This window comes from Mustela erminea, chromosome 17 (assembly GCF_009829155.1).
Source record: "Mustela erminea isolate mMusErm1 chromosome 17, mMusErm1.Pri, whole genome shotgun sequence".
In the NCBI taxonomy this organism is placed as follows: Eukaryota; Metazoa; Chordata; class Mammalia; order Carnivora; family Mustelidae; genus Mustela; species Mustela erminea.
Window position 1 is genome coordinate 44228780 of NC_045630.1, and position 21566 is coordinate 44250345.

The following is a 21566-nucleotide window of genomic DNA, read 5'->3' on the forward strand; positions in this document are numbered from 1 at the left end:
AGATTATAAAACTGAAGTGCGGGACCCGTGTTGAATATACAGCGGCACTAAGATCAAACCTGTGTCTGCCAGACCCTTGCACAGCCCCCATCCCTAAGGCCACACCATAAGCAGTCAGAGTCACTGCAGTGGACGTGGAGAGAGAGTCAGATATGCTGACACCAGAGCTGACACTCAGAGTGTTTGCTAGCTAGTGTGGCTCAGATACTGACCCGAGAGAATGGACACCGGCCCTAGGACCCCGGCTTGGCCATGCCTGGGTGTCATTCTGACTCAAACTGGGCCCTCACGGAGACTGCGCTTAACCCGCTAATGCTTCCTTTGTCCCCACTAGGCGAGAGGTTCTTCGACATTGACAGCGGGAGGAAGGCGCCCCTACACTCCCCACCCAGCCAGCACTACACCATTATTTTCAACACCTTCGTGCTGATGCAGCTCTTCAACGAGATCAATTCCCGCAAGATCCACGGAGAGAGGAACGTCTTCGCGGGCATCTTCCGCAACCTCATCTTCTGCTCCGTGGTCCTGGGCACCTTCATCAGCCAGGTGAGCCTCTAGCTGGAGTCGGGGCAGGGGGGCTGGGATGGCAGAGGGCAGAAGCTGGGAGCGGGGTTGCTTAGGTACCCGGGAGAAGGAGGGAGGGAATGATAGGGACTCGGGCTGCAGATCAAGAGCTTTTGGATTCCCGGTTGACTTCCATCTGCACATTGCTCTGGAACTGGAGCCTGCTGGGTCAGGTGCCATGGTGCAAGGCAACACATTGGTAGCAAATAAAACGAGATGGGTGGGTTCCTTCCTTGTCTTTCCAAAGCACAGAATTTTCCCAGAGTGGCCAAGGAGAGAGTCACTAGAGGTCCTTTCTGTCCCTCCTGCCAACGTACATGAGATAGGCAGACACATGCCATACAGGCTCCCTCCTTGTTCCCACCCCTGCATTTGTGGGGGGCTCTTGGCAGAAGACAAGGTGCAGTCTACAGACAGAGAGAAGGGGTGGCAGGGTGCACGAGCAGTGGACAGATAAAGCTGGCCTGGGTTCTTCTCGCAGAACTGGGGTCAAGGCATGGCTGCCCCGGTGATAGAAGGATCGGGTGTCTTCCTCCTTGCCCTAGTCTCGGGTACACTAAACACCTACAGATACAGGAGACTAGGAGCTCGCCCCACACCAAGGGGTCCTGCCATCCCCTGCCGGGGTCCCCCTCATTGGTCTGCCTCTTCAACTCCTCCTCTCCCTCACTGTGCCTTCTCTTGGCACCTCGCCCACTAGCTATAGTCACCAGAAGCTTGCAGCCCCCTGGATCTGCCAGGTCTTACCTTAATAATATTCATAGTAAGTAGCTCTGTCTCCCGAGCAGAGTCTCTAGAAAGACTGTGTCTGTCTTCTCTTCCCTGCTCTGGATTTCCTCTTTCTCCTCCTCCAACAAGCAGATTGGGCCTAGGCCCACAGGGATCACTGGCCGGGGCGCTGACGCCGTGTTGGTGGTCTCGGCTGGAGGGCTAGCTGCCCGTGACTCGCCTCCCTGATGGTGGGCTGTCTTTCTCGGTTCTAGATTCTCATTGTGGAATTTGGGGGTAAACCCTTCAGCTGCACGAAGCTCACCCTGTCTCAGTGGTTTTGGTGTCTGTTCATTGGCATCGGAGAACTGCTATGGGGCCAGGTGAGTAGCAGCCGGCTCGCCCAGTGCAGGTGCGCGACCGGCAGACTCTCTCCTCTGGAGGAGATGGGACATGCGATGGCAGCGCCTCCCAGCTCCTCGCCATCAGCTTCTTCCCCCCAGTTTTCCAGGTCTTTCCATCTTGCAGGACCTGTCAGTGCCTCCCACTTCGGTGGCTGTGGATCTCCTCTAAGCATGCCTAGTGGCAGGCAGATCCCTTAGCGTCTCTGAGATGGGAGTGGAAATGTTCAATGGAATTTTGCTAAAAAGAGAAAAACAAAATTAAGGGTCTTAGAAGTAGATGTTTACAGAGCAGAAGTCTATTTTAATAAAGCCGCAGTCTGGCTGTGAGCTGCTGGGCTGACCTAGTTTAGGACTCCCCTGCCTCTCGTGTTCACCACGGCCTGAACGGGTTGACTGGGTCGAATGGCTTACTCTCACCTGAGATAAATACAGACCCACGAGGTCTCTAGAGAAGCAGCATAGCACCCAGTTAAGAGCATGGACACTGGGACCAGCTCCCCGGCTCTGAATACCTTTGACCAAGAGTCTTAACCACTCGTGCCTCAGTTTCCTCAGCTTAGGAGAACAGGATCATTGTTCCTCATTGCTAATGGGCCAATCTGTTATGACACAGAAATGACTTAGAACAATTTCTAGTACCATCTAAGGACACAGTAAAGTTTAGCTATAGGATCAGATCTGGCAAATTTTGTTTCTTCCCAGATACCACTTTGCACACCCTCTTATCCCCAGCTCTGAGCCAGGAGAAGCTCTGCTTTGCAGACATCCAGTCTCTACCAATAGGCTCCAAGCCACCTGGGTGACAGCTTTGTTCTAAGTGGCCCCAGCGATCCTTCCCTGGGACCACTTCCCCCGTAGACCTGCTGGTTGTTTCTTTCCTGTGTCCCAGATGCCTCCCTGATGAATTGCTGTCCTGATTCCTACCATGAGCCCCTCCTCCCTGTCCCATTCGGTGGCATTACTTTACCAGTGGGACCCTTTTACACCTGAGTGAAGCTTGGTTGTTTCACCAACTGTCTGGAACTCCCATCTGGGTCTAGTCTCACAGATGGCCATGCGGCCTTGATGCCGGGTACCATCGCTGCTCCTGTGTCCCAGCAGCACCTTCTAGTCATCCAGGAGCAGACATTCTTCCCCTTTCAGAGTCCTTGACTCCATGCTGGGCCACTCCTACAGTCCTTCTCTCGTCCCAGTCCTGTCTATTCCTCGTCTGTGTGTCAGGGAGAGCTGATTGACGCTTCCTGAGCCCAGCCTACTGCCCCATGTCTGATGATACCTGAATGTCCCTTCTTCCCTGGACTGTCTCACCCCAAGCCCAAGAAAACCTCTAGTATCTTTTCACCTTCGTTTTTTTGGGTGGGTTTTTTTGTTTTGTTTTGTTTTTTCACCCTTGTTTTACAATACAGGGATTTACTCTGCATGCGCTAACTAGAAAAGGATCCTTCCCTTCCAAGACTTCTCTTCCCCTTGTCCATACACAAGCGACGTGACCACCCTCTCCTATCCCTAGCCTTGTCTTCCCTCGGGCCCTGGTCTCTGTCTCTTCCTACCATGTGCCATGCATTATAGTTCCTTCCCTTTCCTGGCAAAATGGAAAGGAACAACTGAGCCGGATGGAGAACCAAGTATATAACTAACCAGGCAGATGGCTGGCAAACTTACACGCAAATGTAAGTTCTCCTTCACGTGTCCACAAATACAGAAAACCTTCCTGAGGGCCTGCCATTGGGAGGCCTTGAGGAGTGCTTGCCTGGCCGGGTTGGCACCTCTCCCACTGCCCCTCCACCCCCCCACCTCCCCGGTGCTTGATGAGGCAAAGAGTGACCTACGTGAGGGCCTGACCGTGTGAGCTGCATGACCGCCCTCTCACCCGGATTCTGGTATCTCCCCTCCACTGCACCTGTTCTCAGATCATCTCCACGATACCTACCCAATCCTTGAAGTTCCTGAAGGAGGCTGGGCACGGCACCACCAAAGAGGAGATCACCAAGGACGCAGAGGGGCTGGACGAGATTGACCACGCGGAGATGGAGCTGCGCCGAGGCCAGATCCTCTGGTTCCGGGGCCTGAACCGTATCCAGACTCAGGTACTCTGACAGTTGCCTGTCCTCGCCGGGGAGAAGACATCCCTCCGTGTGGGGAGATGGGGGGCGGGGGGCAGCCGTTCCTGGTGGCTCACATCTCTTCCCTCGGCTCGCCGCTGGTGGGCAGCCCAAGCTCCCCTAGCTCCAGGGACCAGCTGCCTGAGCGCCTCTGAGAGGAGAGTAGTCAGAGGGCTCAGAGCCCTGAACACAAACTGGTAGCCTCTTCCTTCGGCTTCTCTTTGGTTCTAAAGCCCATTTTGCCATCCTCCGTGGGGCCAGCAAGCTCCCTGTGTAAGGTCTCTTGGGAGCACCAGACCTGACCTCTGACCTTGGGGTGGGAGATGCTCGGCGTCCTTCCCCGCCCTTCAGGAGAAAGGAGCTAGGCAGCATCTCTAAACCAGCATTGATTGCGTATGCTTCGTGTAAGTCCTCCAGCTGCTGCGAGGGTAACGTAGCTGTTATCTGGAGGGATCTTTGCCAAAGAAACTCACCCTCTCATATCTTCCCCACTCATACTTTAAGACCTTGGTGGGGAATCTGACGGCTCGGTGTATCTAAATGACCAAAGTCTCTCAGTGCCTGAGTATCTTTTGCAGGATTCAGATTTGCTTCCCCAAAAGGAAGGAGCTATAATTTCCTCAAACCTTTTCCCTTCTCGAAATTTCTGAACTGGCATAGCTGCTGCCCTTAGGCCCCCTTGCCTGTGGAGCCTTGCTGTAACGTTTTTCTTCCCACTTTCCATGCAGCAACTGTAATCACCTGCTCCTAGGTGGGCAGCTGGTCTAGGCCCTGGTCATTCTATCACTTTCCCTGTTCTTGCCCTATATGCCTCTATTGTATTAGTCAAGATTTCCGTCTCCAGAGAGCAGGCCTGTTCCTCTCTGCTGATTGGCTGGAGATCCCGGAAACAAGTTCCAGTCTCTAAAATCAGCCTTGCCGATGGCGTAGAAAGTTCCCTAGTGAAGCCCACCTCCTTCAGTCATAGGAAGAGAGATCAAATGAAACCTCACCACTGCATACCCACTGGGAACCTGTCTCCCATAGGCAAGACCATGATGGAGGTGGGAGGGCAGGGCTAGTTAGGGAACCACTGGGACTCCTTTCCCCTCTCCCGGGTTCCTTCCCCCCAGAGGGGGAGACTCCCCGGGACCTGCAGACACCACCCCACCCTCTAGGCCACTGGCTCCTGTCTCCGAAGCCCTGGTGCTTTCCTTCAGGTCTGCTCCTTTCATAATAACCTGTCTGCTTTTCTTCCTTTCAGGGTCCCTGCCTCCTCTCCTCCTATGTGATTTTTTTTTTTTTTTTTTCCCTAGCCAGGATTCCCTCGTTCCAGCATCTCCTTGGCCCCTCACCAGTCTTCTGTCCTGGGGGGCTGAGGTTCACGGATCTTCCTTCCCTTCCACTCCCAGTTCCCACTCCTTTGACTCTGTACCCTGGGTTCAGATGCATGGCCTTACGGCATTGGGCAGACTGCCTTTCCTTGCGGGACCTGGGGTGGCTAGGCGAGAGAGGCATTCAGGCCTACACCTAGGCAGCGAACGCAGCCCTCGAAGATGCCACGGGCACCCAGCCCCTGCCCTCGCGGCGCACACCTAGCCCCATAAGCCAGTGAGCCCAGACCCCTGGAGCTCTCTCCTGGCAGCAGCTTGTCAGCCTCAGCAGGATTCAAACAAAGCCCCCTGCCGCCGGGTTGTTGATCCTTGCTGTCACTCTAACTGAAACACCTGGGCGATGGCGGGGGCGGCCCAGCAATGGTCCGCTCCAGGTTCCTTTAGTTTAGAGAGACCCAGAAGCACTGGGGAGCAGAAGCTTTGGGAAGGTAACCCTGGGATCTGTGTCCCCTGTGGAGGTGGGGGGACCTGTACCGGTCCCCTCTCCATGTGCAGCACTTTCCCTCCCACAGGATCAGGCTCCTCTGTCCCCCAGAACTAAAAACTATGTAACGCAATGAAGGGATGGTAGTCTAGCTCAGCCTTTGGTCTGAATCCAGAAACCAACCCTAAACATTGCGTGGCTTCTCAGGAAACTTTATAAAAAAGAACAGCTGTCTGCCGCATAAGGCACCTGCTTTGTCCCCTTCTCACCCGAGGAACTGAAGCCATTCTGGTGAATGGAATCAGCCCTTGGTCTGAATCCCGCAGGCAGTTTTATGACGATTCTACCAGATCCTAAAGGATAAAGGAATTCCTTTTGATTTGTTCCTTGTCACCTAGTGGTCAGGGACCAGGACAGTAGTTTTGTCCCAGGCCCCAACCAAGACCATCATCGGTAATCAAATGGCATATAATCACCTGTGTCCGAGAGGTAGGACACAAAACTAGAGACCACTTGCTACACTGTTGCCACTGATCACCGCCAGCCAGCATGTCTCGCTCCCCCGCCCTCAGTCTAGCTACTGAGTTACTGTCAGACATTGCCAGACATTTTAGCACCCCCGGTGCTGGTGGCACTCTTGCTAAAGAGCCTGGCTGCTGGGTTCCTGAGCTCCCTTCTCGGGCCTTGTCTGTTTCAGCCCAAGGAGAGGGGGCTCTCAGAGCAGACACCCAGAAGCAGGTGAGCCCAGCAGTCGTGGTCTAAGTGCCTTTCTGCCCCGACCACCTGGATGTGGTCTACAAAATGCCTCACTTTTTTTCTTTGAACGCAGGAGTTAACTTTCCTGCAAAATCTTCAAAAATCAGTAGTCAACATAATTGGTTCAGAGGTTCCTGACGCCCAAAATGCAATTGATATATATACTTTCCCTTCTATCTTAAATGACATGCCTTGTTTTTTAAGAGTACAGGTCAACACAACGAATAAGCTGTCACTCTCTGTTAGGAGTCACGGGGTGAGAAGTCCCTTTAAACTGTAGATACTTCTGGACCCCTGCACACTTAAAACATCCCTTGTAGGCTGCAAAGGAAGAGAAGACCGGATTCTGGCTGGGTATCTGGCCTCCACGGCAAACTGTACCTTAAAATTAGTCTGTGGCGCGATTAATGGTTCCCCGGCCTCCCCACCCTTCTCCTCGCCATTGCTTTGTGTACGAGGGAAACATCTCTCTTGCTCCTGCTCCTGTCCCCTTCTCCCAGCACTTTCCACCCACCTCTTCCCTAATCCTCCAGGACCACCCCCTACCCCCCCACCCTCCCCCTTTCTTCCTCTCTCTGGACTGTGGAGCAAAGCTGTCTCACTCTCTGATTCTTTGCAGATCGACGTAATTAACACATTCCAGACGGGAGCTTCTTTTAAGGGAGTCCTAAAGCGACAGACCATGGGGCAGCACCTTGACGTTAGACATGTTCCTAGCTCATCCTATGTAACAGTGGCGCCAGTCACATCTCCCCCCGCCACTTCTGTTCCTGCTGCTGTCTCATCTCCTACTCTGGGCAGTGAGTGAGAGTCTATTATGATGCATGATTTGCTAAAATGACCACAAGAGAGCACGTGGCATCCACTTTAACCAACCGTGGTTATCTTTTCCTTTTGGTTTTTCTGGCCTTTGATCTCTGACTTAAGGGAAAAAAGATGGGACCGAAATCCCACTCCCAAACCAGGCTGTGTGCCCTTATATTTTATTTTATTATGTTGAGAAACTATTAAACCGTAACCATTTTAAAGACAGTAATCCTGTTTTCTGAACGTTCCTCTGCATTGCTTGTTTCTTCCTTGAGTTTTTTTGTTTGTTTGTTTGGCTTTACTTTGAGTTGTTGGTTTGTTGGTTGGTTTTGCTTTGTTTGGATATGTTGGTGTTCCTCCCTTCTCCTCCTGCTCCTTTGAGTCTGAACTTGATCTCCTGAGGTTAGAGGTGAGGTTAGGTCAGGAAAAACCCTGCCCTCTCTTCATGGGGCGGGGAAGGGGGCAAGTGTCAGACCTCCTGAAAGAGAGTACAAAAAGATCTACCCTTCCCATGAGTTTTTCTACCAGGAGATCCCTCATCACTGAGCCAGCATTGAACTTGGCCGATAATAACGGTCCTTCTGGGCTACCGCTCTGTTGTGAGCTGACAGTATTGGCGTAGAAGCTATAGCTGAGTGTGAGGAAGAGAAGGTGTTCAGTTCACATGCACAGGGCTGGGTGTCCACCCACAGGGCTGGGTGTTTCACTTTTCAGGGACGTCAAACCAAGCTCTGGTTTAAGAATCAATGTGTTCACATCTGCACAGGACAAATATATACGCAAAGGTCCAAATAACTTACTTTTCCTCACTCCAGCTTTTTTCTTTTTAGGAATTTCTGAAGAGCAACTTTTATTTTGGTTTGGGTTTTTTTGCCTCCCCTTTTCCTCTAGTTCGATTGTCTCATCCATAGCCAGCCCTTCTCACCTTATTTTGCGCATAAAGTTTCAGGAACCCCTTTCTCAGCCAGCCTATCTGCTGGAATGCTGTCAGTGTTTGACCTAAGATCTGGAGTTCCCGTCAGTAGATGGTGGGATTCTTGCTAATGCTTATGTCTTCCTATTCCGGGTCATTTTACCTTCCCCAAATGGGACACAGAGAGGAGAGAAGGCTCTTTGCTGATAGTGCTATTATGGTATTTGGTGGGGAAGAAGTCTCTGTGTATTAAGTCTATTGTGAGCTTCAGATATTTGACTATTTTATTTATCTCTTCTACCCCCACTTTCAACCTACCCCCTCAAGCCCCCAAAACCCCTGAAGGGGGGTGCACTAGAGAAAGAACAGGTGCATTGTCCGTGGTTCACGTGATTGGGAGCTAAACAGGCTGACCAGAGACCAGACTTAAGTTATTTGTTGTCTTTGTGGCCAAATGTAAAAGTGTTCTGGTGTGAGGTATGAGGGGTGGGTTTTCTATAGACACATATTTCTTTAGGCCCAAAAGCAGTCAAAGAACTGAGTAAGTCTTACCCTGCAAATATCTAAGAGCTTCTCCCTCTAGTTCTTCCATATGCCTCTCTTACTTCTCTTTTTCTTCTAGCTTTTCCCTGCCCTTCTAACTAGTGCCTGTTCTTTTTTAATCATGCCTTTCTGTGAGGAAGGGCTAGTGTCAGCCGTCCCAGCAATTTGAAGGTAGAAAGACACTAAGCAGAAGACAGAGCCCATTGGGCTCTTATGGAATTGCCAGTAGAGGGTAAGCCACTGACCCTCAAAGGCAGAAATTGGTCAGGAGACACAGCCACACCTGCTCTCTCTCCAGCTCCTCCTCCTTACCTGGACGTCTTAGAAGAAACAGTCACGCATTTCAGGACCCCAGCCCACATTCCAGATCTCCAAGTGAATTTAGTTATTTGTCTAACCTTCAGTAAATAAATCTTGAAGATTTTCCTCTCTAGGAAAGCTCTAATCCCTTCTCTTCCCCTGGTTTCCGAAAAGAGAACAGAAGACTCTGGAATCTAGCTGGAGAAAGGGAGTCTTCATCTGCCCACTCACTGGGCTCCAGGGAGTGCTTCTAGCCTTCATGCCTGATTGAAAGTCCGACCTCACTGGGACTCCTGAGAACCGAGAAAGACTTGCCCTTCAGTCAGCCACTTCTTCCTGTAGGCAGGAACCCCTGAAAAGCCACTTCCCGGAGGTTTGGAGGGACAATAACTGGGGAAGGAAAGGCTGACTGGCTGAGTGGAGAATGCCTACAGCTTTCCCAGCACCCGCTAGCCACGTCCTGTTCCCCGTACCCCATTCACGCACCAGGCCTCAGGGAAGCAGGTTGCCCCCTTTGCCTGGGGTGGATTGATGGGCATGTACCTTTGTGATCATCAGCATGTGGTACGTGTTCTCTGAGGCCATGTTGGAGGTGAGCAGCATCGTGACAGCCCCGAGCTCTCCACCCTTCACCCTTCTCTCCGCCTCCAGGCCACTAGATGGGCCGCCAGCTCCCTGACTACTCTTCCTTCGACCTTCCCTTGCAGGATGCTGCTTTCCCCTTAGATTCTAGAAGCCCTGCAGTCTAGCCGGATGACTGTTCCTTGCTCCCCCAAAGACATTTTCCCTATTTTTTCCATCTACCCATTCCGATTCACTTTCATCTCCCTTATTGTTTGCCTGTAACAGTGTTATTGATCACCCCAACAGGTGAGAGGAAAAACCAGAAAACAGGGCTCCAGACCCTGACCCTAACCCCCATTTTTAAGAATCTGTTTTCTCTACTGGACTTCACGTACAATTATTTTTATTAAGTATTCAGTTGCTTCAAAAAAAAAAAAAATAGAAGCAAGATGTTTGAAAATTACTGATATTGAAGATAACCAGCTGGTGGGATAAAGGTACCTTTCTTCTCCAGCACTTGTTAAAAACTCGGAAATTGCAGGAGCAGGTCCAAAGTGTGGGCTCTGTCATCCCTCCTACAGGGGCTGGTATGACTTTGAACCCATCTATTAACCAGGGAGAAAGCACTGGGTTTGGGCTGGCTTCATTCCAAGGTGCCTTGCTCTCAGATTTGACGGAGATGGGTGAAAGCTTGGGGCCTCCAGAAGACCAGATGGAGCCTCTGCTCCATCTGATCTCACCCAGGTCTGGAGCAAAGAGAACATGTCAGGTAAAACTCACCCATCAGATGGTCGACAGCAATCACAGAAGGATGGAAACGTAGGTCCTTACTTTCTGTTCCACAGGGCACATGTGCACCCAGGTCCCTTGCTTCCTCTTGGCTGAAGCATGGAGCCAATTCTACTGAGTGCCAGAGAGTCCCCTGCCTTCTTTTTAAAGATTTTATTTATTTATTTGACGGACAGAGATCACAAGTAGGCAGGGAGGCAGGCAGAGAGAGAGGAAGGGAAGCAGGCTCCCTGCTGAGCAGAGAGCCCGATGCGGGGCTTGATCCCAGGACCCTGAGATCATGACCTGAGCCAAAGGTCCCCCAATCCCTTGCCTTCTAAGCTCTGGGCACCCTCCGTCCTGGGGGGGGTCTGCCAGGCTGTCGTGGAGTGAGGCGAGATAAGGAAAGCCATAGCCAGCAAAGACACAACTTCAGTAAGTCCTCTTTGTGTATTGGTTTTGGAGAGTCTATCCAGTGATAGAAAGCATTGCCTGACTCTCTCTGTCTCTGCTGTCTGCACATTCTTGCCTCTTCTCCAGGGACATATTCACTGCTGAAACAGCAGAGGCATGGAGGAGGGGCCCCAGGCCAACATTCAGCATTCCCCCCTTTGCCCCTCCTACCACAGCCGTCTCTCCTGCATCAGCCTCATTTCTTTCTTGAGGGAAGAATTTTTGGACAAGACTAGATCAGCCTCCTCCCCATGACTAACACTGTCCTCCAGCCACCTTCCTTCCCCCCGGCCTCTCTCTCCAACTTCTCGGCATCCAGCCTACGGCCCCAACCCATTCTGCCAACCCAGGTTCTAAACCAGACTTCAGAGAGGCCTAGCATTCAGAAAAGCAGGCTGCCAAAGGAGCTGATGCCCGTGGATGAGGCAGAGGCTGGCCACGGGAATCAGTTGCTCTTAATTTTTTTCCTTTTCCCCCAATTGACTGAATCCCTTCCCTTATTTTGTGCGGTAAAAAGAGACTTCGACACGTACAGGGCCGTGCGTTTCCCTCTGCCCACTAAAGCCACGTGGTATCTCCATTCCTCCATTCTCCATCCACCTCCTCAGAAAAGCCGCTTCTCTGTAGCACAGCCTCCGACCCGGGGGGTTTCTCTGCTGATGCTGTCCCTTCCCTGCTTCACGTAAGGTCATGCTCCCCTTCCCAATGTAGCCACAGCTGCAGAAAGCTGCAGGCCAGGCACACGTGCAGTGCCCCAGAGGCATGGACGTGCACTTGAACCGCGACAGCCAGCTCTTCTCTCTGTAGTCAGGAGGAAGGCATCTTCTCGTACCCGTGGTTTAGCCCCATCTGCCAGGGGAGGGATGGGACGGGCAGATTTCTGCTGTCTTGGGGGGAAGGGGACATGGCAGAGGTTGTGGGATGGAAATAGATGCATGTTCCCTGACCCAAAGAGCAATGATTAAACCAGAGAGTATAATTTCTTGCATGCTGCTGACACAAATGATGAGTGTTTGGTCTGCCTTGCTGCACGGTATCCATCGCCACTTATCGCCTGAAGCGTCTTATGTATGGACTGGTATGCGTTCGACCCTTTAAGGGTTTTAAACCGATAACTCCAGTGTGCGGTTTTTCCACCCCACGTTCACAAAATGTCTGGCCTCGACACAGAAAGCCACATGTCTGAATCATCTTTTAAGTTCGGCTGTTCATTTGCACCTGGTTCCCATGTCCTTGCCCTCATCCAGAAGAACTAATGAATCCTTGTTTTCTGTTTCGTTTAAAGAATGGATTGTTTGGGAATGCTAACTTTGCTTTGGGTTTTCTACATTTTTTTTTTTTCAATGCAGCTTTGAAATATTCAGCTGTTTGCCATTACTCACCCTACGCCACACCATGCTTGAAAGTTGACGTTCCTCGTTCCTCGTGCTCCCTAATCTCTTCTCGTGTGTTTGGTTTTGGTTGCTGAGCCGTAGTGTTTTGTAGTTGGGGTTTTGTTTCTCTCCTCAAGCCACCAGTTCTTTGTTGTCCTAGCCAATTCTCACCTTTGTGTTTTCTCATTCCCCTTTTCCTTCCCCCCCCCGCCATAGATCAAAGTGGTCAAAGCGTTCCATAGTTCCCTCCATGAAAGTATTCAGAAACCCAAGAACCAAAACTCCATCCACAACTTCATGACCCACCCTGAATTCGCCATAGATGAGGAAGTGCCACGAACACCGCTCCTGGATGAACACGAGGAGGAAAATCTTGACAATCCTACGTCTGGGACTAGGGCGCTCCTGTTGGATGGTGAGGTCACGCCGTACGCCAACAAAAACAACAACGCGGTGGACTGCAGCCAAGTGCAAATTGTCGCCTCCCACTCAGACAGCCCTCTGCACAGCCTGGAGACGTCCGTTTGAACTTCGTCCTCTGGCTCCCATCCCCGCTTTCCCCGTGTCCTTTTTCATCTGTCCCATCTGTAAGGTGACGATGGGACTTTTCACTGTCGTGTCAGCTGTTCCCAAGTATGTGTGAACCCCCACCTGACCATGAAGAGGCAGGAGCACAGACCTCCGAGGATTTCAACTTCAACTTGAGTTGGGGTTTGTAGCAGGACCCAGTCGAACCCCAGGCACGTAGCAAATGGTAGGGTCTACTCCTTGGGTGTGTCCGCTGTCATTTTTAAAGAAATGATGACGATTCTCTCGGCGTGTCCCCCAACCCAGACTCTCCCCAGTATGCATATGTATGTTACCATCTCCTGACTTCAGGATTTTACCCTACGAGTCTGTGCCATTTATAAGCTAAGTCGAGGGTTCCAAGAGACAAACGTTCCCAAATGAAATGTGTAGAGGCAGGAATGGAATGTATAGAATCAGCCTATAGAGCAAGTGTTTTTAAAATGACTTTCCCATTTTCAAAACTTACACCTAAAGCTTTCTAGCTCTTTCTGCCTTTCTAGTCAAACCTGCCTACGGTTCTTTTGGTCTTTTTTGACCACGGTGTGCCCTACCTTCACTCTTTCTTTTTCTTTTTTTACTTTTTTTCTTTTAAAGTTGTGATGATTAGGAAAGTGGAGTGGACATGGCTGAATTGGGTCAACTTTGGCCATTCTCCCTTCTGGCCCCAATGGAATCCTTAGCTTAGTCCTAGAGGCAGGGAGGTTGCTTTGCTAATGGGATCCCCTTGAAGCAACTGAGAGCTGGTAAGAATGTGTTTCTGTGGTTGCCAGGTTACCTTCCACTTCTGAACTGCCGTCTTGTCAGGTGTGTGTCCTTCCTAAGTGCTAGGGAGATGAGCCTTGACCATGAAGCTTGCATAGGCTCATTATATAGTTTTGACTGTAAGCCCAAGCTTTCTTCTGTTCTTAAAGTGGTGGCAAAAGAATGGATTGAGAAAGGCCCTGCCTCCTTACTAGCCTGGGATCCCGAGGACCAGCAGCAGGCAGGTCCAGGACAAGACAGACCATCAAAGCCAACTCTTCTGCCATCCTCCCTGGGTTGACCACTACTTCTGCCAAGGTTCTTCTAGGACAGGACCTGCTTGTTGGGGGAGTGAGTACTGAGAAGCCTTGGGAGAGGCCAAAGGGCCATACTAGCAGGTTCTGAGAAACCTTCCTCTGAGAAACCAGACACCTTGAGCTTCGGTGCCCAAGTACCAGCTTTGACACACCCCTCAGCTTTGTCATTCTGCTCTGTCGTGACCTCTAACCCATCCGGTCACTCAACAGTCCCCAGCCTTTCTTATATGTTCTGCTTTTGAAAATATGCATCCCAAGTGGGCTCCAGTGACATTTTGCTGACTTAAAGGAGCAAAAGACTCGCCTTGAAAAGTTCTTCCTCTCTTCCTTTTTCCCACATGCCCCACTCAAGGCCCCATCTAGAATGTGCTTGACTGCTGCACGATTAAGCCCTGTGCCTTCTTTCCCTGAACACTGCCCAAAGCATCCCCTTCCCACCTGCCTCTGCGGAGCTGGGGACCTCACTAGGAGACTTTTTTAAGTATTCCTTAATGGGACAAGGTGGAACCACGTTTGCGGGAGCTCCATTTTTATCCCTGCTGATGTTGACGTCAGCTCTTCTGTGCAGGGGTCCGTGAACTCATGCCTACCAATTCCCATGAAAGAAATGATGGGAGTGGGGGGATGGGGCTCGAGGCTCTTGTGAACTGCCAAATTTCCACTTGTGAGAGTAAGGCGGCCTGAACCCATGCTCTCCAGCCTTCTCTTCGGGACCCCTCCTCCCTCACCCCTTCCACCCGGGCTGTCTGAGGCAGGAAGAGCAAAGAACCAATACCGCCTGCCCAACCCCATTACTGCGCAACCCGCTAGATTTGATTTGGGTTTTGTAAAGGTCACATGCTTCAGCAATCTTTTCTCTGTCTTAAATCCTCATGTGGGAGTAAAACAGCTCACCGGAGGTGTTAGGTGTACACATATTTATTAAGTACTTTGGGAGATTTCGTTCTGTCAAGTCTTTTCTTACCTCAGATCAGTTTTGAAAACAAGCCAATAACAAACTTCGGAGGCTATTGTACCATTCCTGCTCCCAAAAGACTCTCATGGTGCCTGACAGGTTACTCTTGAAGGCTTGTGTCTACTTGTTTAAAGTCAATGGCTTTTGTGTGTCTTCTAGTTTCCATGGTAGGAGAGAAAATAGAGAATATTATGCAAAAATATATAGTTTTCTTTAGCTCAGAAATGGATATTTTCGAGTCAGCCATATGTATTTTGTTTAAAGGATTTGACGTAAAGTGCTGTCGTGTTACCCTGTGGAAGGAGCACAAAACCAGCTGTTTGACATGACAGGCGAATTTGTATATTTGCGACTGGTTTTAAAACCAACGCACCATACTTCCTTTCTCCAAACAGCCATCTTTATACTTAGGGGGGGGGGAAATGTGTTGGGTTCTAGACTTTTTTAATATAAATTTTGTTGATATGGAATTGAGTAAGTTTAAGTGTTTATGTGCATATGTTTTTTATATAAGTTTTTTTTCTATTCAGTTTTAGTGATCCAACTGGCAGTGAGTAAATATGGCGTAAGTTAATAAAGCTTTCCGCCCATATGGTGCTTTCGATCTGAAAAGGGTCGGATGGGGAGAAGGTGAGATAATTCTCCTAGAGAAACCTAGGAAAGCGGGCAGTGGGCTGTGGATGGGAAGCAAAGCAGCCAGCGAGAAATGAGTGTATGATCCCCCCCACCCCCACCGCCATAAAGATGGGTGCCAGGCTTTTTCGTAACCAGCAATCAGGGTCAGGGGCCTTGCCTGGATGTGTTTCTTTTGATGAGTAACTGGCAGAGTGGTACCCAAGATGTGAATATCTCTCGGGCTGCAAGGATGCTCTGATTGGGGGTTTGCATTCACCCAGGAACATGGGTTCCTTCACCCATGTTTACGGGTTCTTTGCCCTGGGAGTTTTCCATTAGTGAGTTTTTGTGCAAGGCTCCGATTTGGGACTTCCCCTCCCCTAGAAAGGTCGTGTGCAATCTGTGAGATGGGGGAGAGAGTTCTAAGTGGAAGTCACAAAGGCTGGTTCTAACCCGCGATGACCATCTCGGGGCTAGGTCTTTCCCAGAGGTGCCCTCTGCCCTCTGAAATGATGACTCCCCATCCCCAAAGGTGTCAGCGAGATCACCTCGCGATCCTTCTGACACCCGTGGGTTCTGTAGGGTCTGAGATTCTTCTTCCACTCGAGCTTCAGAGGGGAGAGTCTGTACAGTGGTATCTGCGCGATTACCTCACTGCCGCCGAAAACCCAGGAAGGTGCGGCAAGTCCGCATGCAGCCTCCAAATGCCTCACCTCCTTCCTCTCCTGCTTCCTTGGCCTGGTGATCGCTCTCAGCAGCCCGTGATACCATCACAAAGTGTGCACGTCCTCACTTCCCGCATCTAGGGACCACCCACCGCAGCGGTGGGACGAGGCACAGGTCAACACCTGCTATTCTGAAGCCATTCCAGCCTTTCCCTCAGAATAGACCAGATGCCCTTCCATGTAGCTCAGTGCCAGTGCCTCGCCTGCCCAGCCCTGCTGTGAGGCCTGCTGTCTCCTTTCCTCTTGATGAGGAGAGACGGAGAGAAGGGAGCTCCCGGTGACCGAATTGGCCTTTGGTTCGCATTTGCTCCCCATCTGTATATATGCCATATGTGAACATGCCGGACGTACGTGCCAACAAGATCTATCTACGTTGTGCTTTTCAAATCAGCACACAGATAGGAATTTCAAGTTTCTTCTTCTTTTTTTTCCCCCCCAGTAACGAGTATAACAAGCACTGGTATTTTTGTACAAAAAAGGAAAACAAACAAAAGATTGACGGTTGTGGTCTGCATGACATAAAGCAAACACAGTGACACCCAAGGAATGTGTACCCCAGCGTGTGTTGCCATAATCTGCCTTTGGCTTAACGGTGTTTGCATTCGGCTATTATTTAAGCTCTCTGTACAATGTTTTGCATGTATTTATATGGTTCTTTGGGGGGGGAATGCTGTAAACTGGCAAATCTGAAATTTAAATATGTTGTCCACTGAGTCGGGAAGAAGAGGAGTTTGGAAAGATGGGATTAAAAAGGGATAATCTTATTATTATTTTTTTTTTTTTTTGGAAACCAATAAAGCTTGTTGCGGATGAGCAGAAACCAGTACTGCTGTGCACCGAGAATAAAAACCCGTGCCCACCAGTACCTGTGCTGTCCTCAATGTGTCTCCACTCGTGGGTGATGTCTCTGGAGTTTGAGAAGGGACCCGCCACAGCCGCATCGAGACCCCTGACCATGCAAGCCTGGCACTCAGCTTGTCACTGGCCCCTTCCACGCTTCCCCCGCCAACACGGCCCTCTGGCCCCTCGTGGTCCCGCTTGCCAGGGCTACGCGCTAGCAGGACAAGCTTGGCTCAGCTTGCTTTGGGCGGAGTCCGTAGTTGGGGCACATGAAGCCAGAGGTGAACCCAGAAGGATGACAGTCCTTTCTTATTCTCTTCGCCCTTTTTTTGGTTTGTTTGGTTTTTGTTAATGAAATACATTCTGGACCAATTCATTCCTCTGATACCAGCACCTTTTTTTCCTATCTTGCCTCTGGGGCTCTCCTGTCCCTCTTTTCGCCCAAGTTTTTGTTCTGTTCCATTCTGTTAATTGTTCCATTCACCGACCATTGAGGCCCCCAGTTCGGGCCAAAACAGCTTCCTGGCAGGTCATCTGGGTTCTGAACTTTCATATCTCAGAACTCAGAACTCCCTGCACCTTTCATCCCGGCGCTCCATCAAGTTCCCTGCTGTCTCTGAACACATCAAAGGGAGGAAAGGACTTTGTGGGCTCCCCATGGTCTGCTAGGAAAAGTATGATAGAGAAAGACAGCCCAAGCTCTGCCGGCTGTTTGAACAGGCTGCTTCTGAAGGCAGAGCCCGCCCTGGAGGGAAAAGCTTCTGGAGTATGAATTCTCATCCCCACGTCTCCTGCCTGCCCCAGCTCGCACTCCAGAGGCACAGGCACACTGCCTACTTCCTTTCTTTAAAACAGGCTAGGGGAGAAAAAATGAATAATACACAACGGGGGATAGGTCTTGTTTGATAACAGAAGTCATTCACAAAACAGAACTAGTCTCTTTTTCCCATTATAGTTTCCCTCCCAATTACCCTTGCTAGAAGAAAGGGGTGCAAAGCACACAGGCAGGCAGACACACACACACACACACACACACACACACACACACACACAGCTAGAGTCCTTTCTAAAGCTTGGGCCTGGATTGCCCCTTGTCCTCACCCTGTCTTCGTTGGACCTGGGATCTGTGCCTCTCTACGCGCCCAAACTGAATCTTAAACATCTACGCCTCCTAACCCCAGTGCATGGTGAGATGTGGAGAAAGCTTCAGAGTAGCTCCCTGGCCGAGACCAGTGGAGCGTCGGGTATTGTGTTAATGGCATCTAGAGCCAGCTCAGTTCCTTGGCCTGAGCGACGGCACAGAAAAGCACATGCTCTTCTGTCTCTTTCCCCACCCCCAATTCTAGAAAAGCATAATTGCCCCGCCCTCCACCTTTAATAATGGTTTGCAAGCCTTCCTGAGCCACCATATCCTCTCCCTGCGGTCACTGGGTTTGTCTAAAGCTCTCCACCGAGACTCACTGGTCCCCTCCCAAGTGCACACACAACCAGGCAACTCCCTGCTGATTTACTTGGTGGCCCATCCAAAGGTCATTGCATACTGACGAGCTGGTGACCAGCCCCTGACCTGGGTCTGTTAGGGCATAGCCTTCATGTCACTGTAAGCAGGAAGGAAGGTAGAAATGGCACAGCCTCTACCAGCAAATACTTGGGAAACCCTGTTATAAATAAAACCTGTAAACATGTTGCCATGTTGGTGGTGTCATGAACGCTCAGTTGTCCCCAACATGAACCCAAGCCATGAGAGACGACAGGCTGCTGGATCCCTAGACCGCCCTCCTTTAGCCTTGAGAGGGCGTGCCTTCTGGGCTTGGCCATATCCTGACGCAGAACGAATCCTCCATCTTCACCTCTCCCAAACTTGTGTCAGAGAGTACTTTTCTGTCCTCAGAAGCCACACACATAGAAGGGAGCAGTCCCTTTGGAATGACCTCCCTCTGCATCCCTTCAGAGGCTAGTGGCAAAATAAGAATGTTGCTTCACCCTGACAAGGCGACCCGCCTCCTAGAAAAGCCAAACGACTGTTGGAAGCTTGGCTTCTGCTCATGAAATCTGAGCCAGGGGAGTGACCAGAACCATCTGAATCGCTGGAGGCTTCACACTCCAAGGTGGGTGCCTCCACCTCTGCCCTTGGATAGACCTGGCCCCTGCGTTCAGGATCATCCAAACCCAGTTTCTCCCGTGTCCCCTGTAATAAGAGATCTCAGGGAGCACCCTCCAGACACAGCACTGTCGGTCAGCTTATAGGGGTTTTTGGCCTCATACCAGGCCCCGTAACACCATGTTGAAGGACTGGGAGGTGTGTTTTAGAACTCCAGATGCCCATGGGTTGGCCTTATTGAAAGTAAGTACACATGAGAGCTTAGTGGAAAGAGGAAGTGAAGCTGAGGATGTCAGGGTCAGGGACTAGCAATGGCCTTCAGCTCCCGTAAGAGGGAGAACTAATACGTGGTAATCCAGAACCTTTCGTGTGAGTCAGGAATCCCAGCATCTGGGGCGCCTGGGTGACTCAGTGGGTTAAGGCCTCTGCCTTTGGCTCAGGTCATGATCCCAGGGTCTTGGGATCAAGCCCTGCATTGGGTTCCCTGCTCAGCAGCGGGCCTGCTTCCTCCTTTCTCTCTCTGCCTGCCTCTCTGCCTACTTTTGGCCTCTGTCTCTCAAATAAATAAAATCTTTAAAAAAAAAAAAAAAGAATCCCTGCATCTTCCCTACCTAAACTTAGGAACTGAAACTGCTGCCGATCGAGTAGGAGAGAAAAGGGGTTCAAATCTTTGCTGCTCACCCCGTGGCAGAGGTTCTGAAACAGAGAAGTTGGGGAGGTAGAGTAAGATGCCCAGGGGGGCAGGAGACCCGCATCCCCAACTGTGCCTCTTGAGTGGCTTGATTTTCCATCTGGACAAGGAGACAGGTGAAGCACATCAGTGATTTTCAGATTACACTTTGAAGATCCGAAAGACATTCTTTAGAGATGATTCAGAGCCCACAGGTGTTCAACAAAAATAGCTTTAAAAAAATCATATTTAGCCTATAGGTCAGCGATAGCTTTGAAAAAAAAAAATGCCTTAAAGTTACTGTGAACGGGTCCTCTCTGAGGTCCCTACCGGCTCCGAAATGATCCAAACGTGGGTGACACCATAACAGCAAGACTTGTGGAATTAGATACACGAGCAATCCTTATTTGGATCCTGTCTTGATGGTTTCCCATTATAATCACCCACGTAAGCATAAACACAATAGAGTCAAACTTAGTGATTGGCATCCATCCATCCTGCTAAGATGGCCATCTAGCTGATTCACCTTCGGAATTTGTTGTAAAGAGAGCAGTGGTCCGGAGATGCAGAAATCTCATGCAGTGGAATGGCACAGAATCACAGAGGAGAAGCAAGCCGGCTCCCTTAAGCTACGGTGGTATGTACCAGCCTGGGAATTGGAAGACCTAGGTTATAACCCTGACCCTGACCCAAGGGTCTCCCCAACTCGGACACTCTTGCCATTCTCAGTCTAGTGTCTCAAATTGCTGTCAGTAATCACGGGAGAATTCCTGAGTGACACTGCACTCTCGTTTGCTTTATCTCCCCTGGAATGTGGCATCGCCACGTGTGCCCTGGACACAAGCACATGCCAGGACATGTGTAGGCAGGTCGGCCACTTACACCTGCAACAAGGACAAATTGCTCCACAGTCCTTAAAGCACAAGAAATCAGTTTCTTCTCTAAAGCCAATAAACTCTAGCACCAAACTAGCTAGCGACTCACCACCATCTGCAGGAGGGTCTCTCTTATCGGTTTATTTATGGTCTCACCTCCTCCCCTTAGATAGTGGTCCTCTCATCACTCAACAAGCATGTGCTGTGCCAGGCGCTGTTGTAGGACCCAGGGATGCAGCAGGGAACAAAACAAAGCCCATGCTCTCTTTGAACTTGGTCTCATGGAGGAGAGACAAAGAAGTATACACGTAGCATGTCAAATGATGACAAGGACCAGGGAGAAAGGGAAAGTGTAAGGGGAAAGGGTGAATGGGGCATGAGGGTGGACCTTTTGATGATTTTATTTATTCTAGAGAAAGAGAGAGAGGCAGAGGGAGAGGGAGAATCTCAAGCAGACGCCCCAGAGCGCTGAGCTTGAAAGGGGGTTTGATCCCACAACCCAGGACATCATGACCTGAGCCAAAACCAAGAGTCAGTCACAACTGACTGAGACCCCCAGCGCCCCAAGGGTTGCTCTTCTGTAAAGAAGACCTCTCTGATGAACAGATATTCATGAAGATATGTGAAGGGAGCCAGAGAGTGAGCTAGATAAATATGTGAGCTAGATAAATAAAGAGATTCCAAAGGGCCCAGCAAGGGCAAAGGTCCTGCTGCAGGAGACCGCAATGTGTTTGAGGACATACAGGGGAGACAGGAGTCGGAATGGAGTGACTGAGCGGGGAAGGGCAGGCAGGGAGCTAGGAGCCCGGCCGAGCCTGGAAACCATCGTAGGGTTCCTTTCATGAATCAGGAAAGAGCTGGAAGGTGTTCACCTACGGACTGCAGTGATCTGCCCTCTGGCTGAAGGGACTGTCGTGTGGCTGCCAGCTGCGGGAAATGGAAGGACAATGTAGATTTGACAAGTGCAAGTACCATACACGTGTGGGCCCAACTTAATGCTGAAGGACACAGGTAAATCCGAGCCCCCTGTCACACTGGTGTCCTATGATACACAGAAGAGTGAAAAGAAAATGCTTGCTCCAAGAAAATTCACATCTATGACTCG

The 21566-nt window shown here is 50.5% G+C and overlaps 1 protein-coding gene across 7 annotated transcripts in view; it reads left to right on the forward strand.

The window, feature by feature from the left end:
- Window positions 1–16840, forward strand: part of ATP2B4 (ATPase plasma membrane Ca2+ transporting 4) — a 93791-nt gene extending 76951 nt beyond the window's left edge. For 4 of the 7 annotated variants that reach the window (XM_032319290.1, XM_032319293.1, XM_032319292.1 and 1 more), the window contains 4 exons: window positions 335–546; window positions 1548–1655; window positions 3587–3763; window positions 12269–16840. In XM_032319290.1, the coding sequence (XP_032175181.1) occupies window positions 335–546; window positions 1548–1655; window positions 3587–3763; window positions 12269–12580 (809 nt within the window). In that variant the 3' untranslated portion in view covers window positions 12581–16840. Of the gene's footprint in view, window positions 1–334; window positions 547–1547; window positions 1656–3586; window positions 3764–6950; window positions 7132–12268 lie in introns of all 7 variants that reach the window. The other 3 variants (XM_032319294.1, XM_032319295.1, XM_032319296.1) reach the window with 2 other exon arrangements.
- The last annotated feature ends 4726 nt before the right edge of the window (window positions 16841–21566 follow it).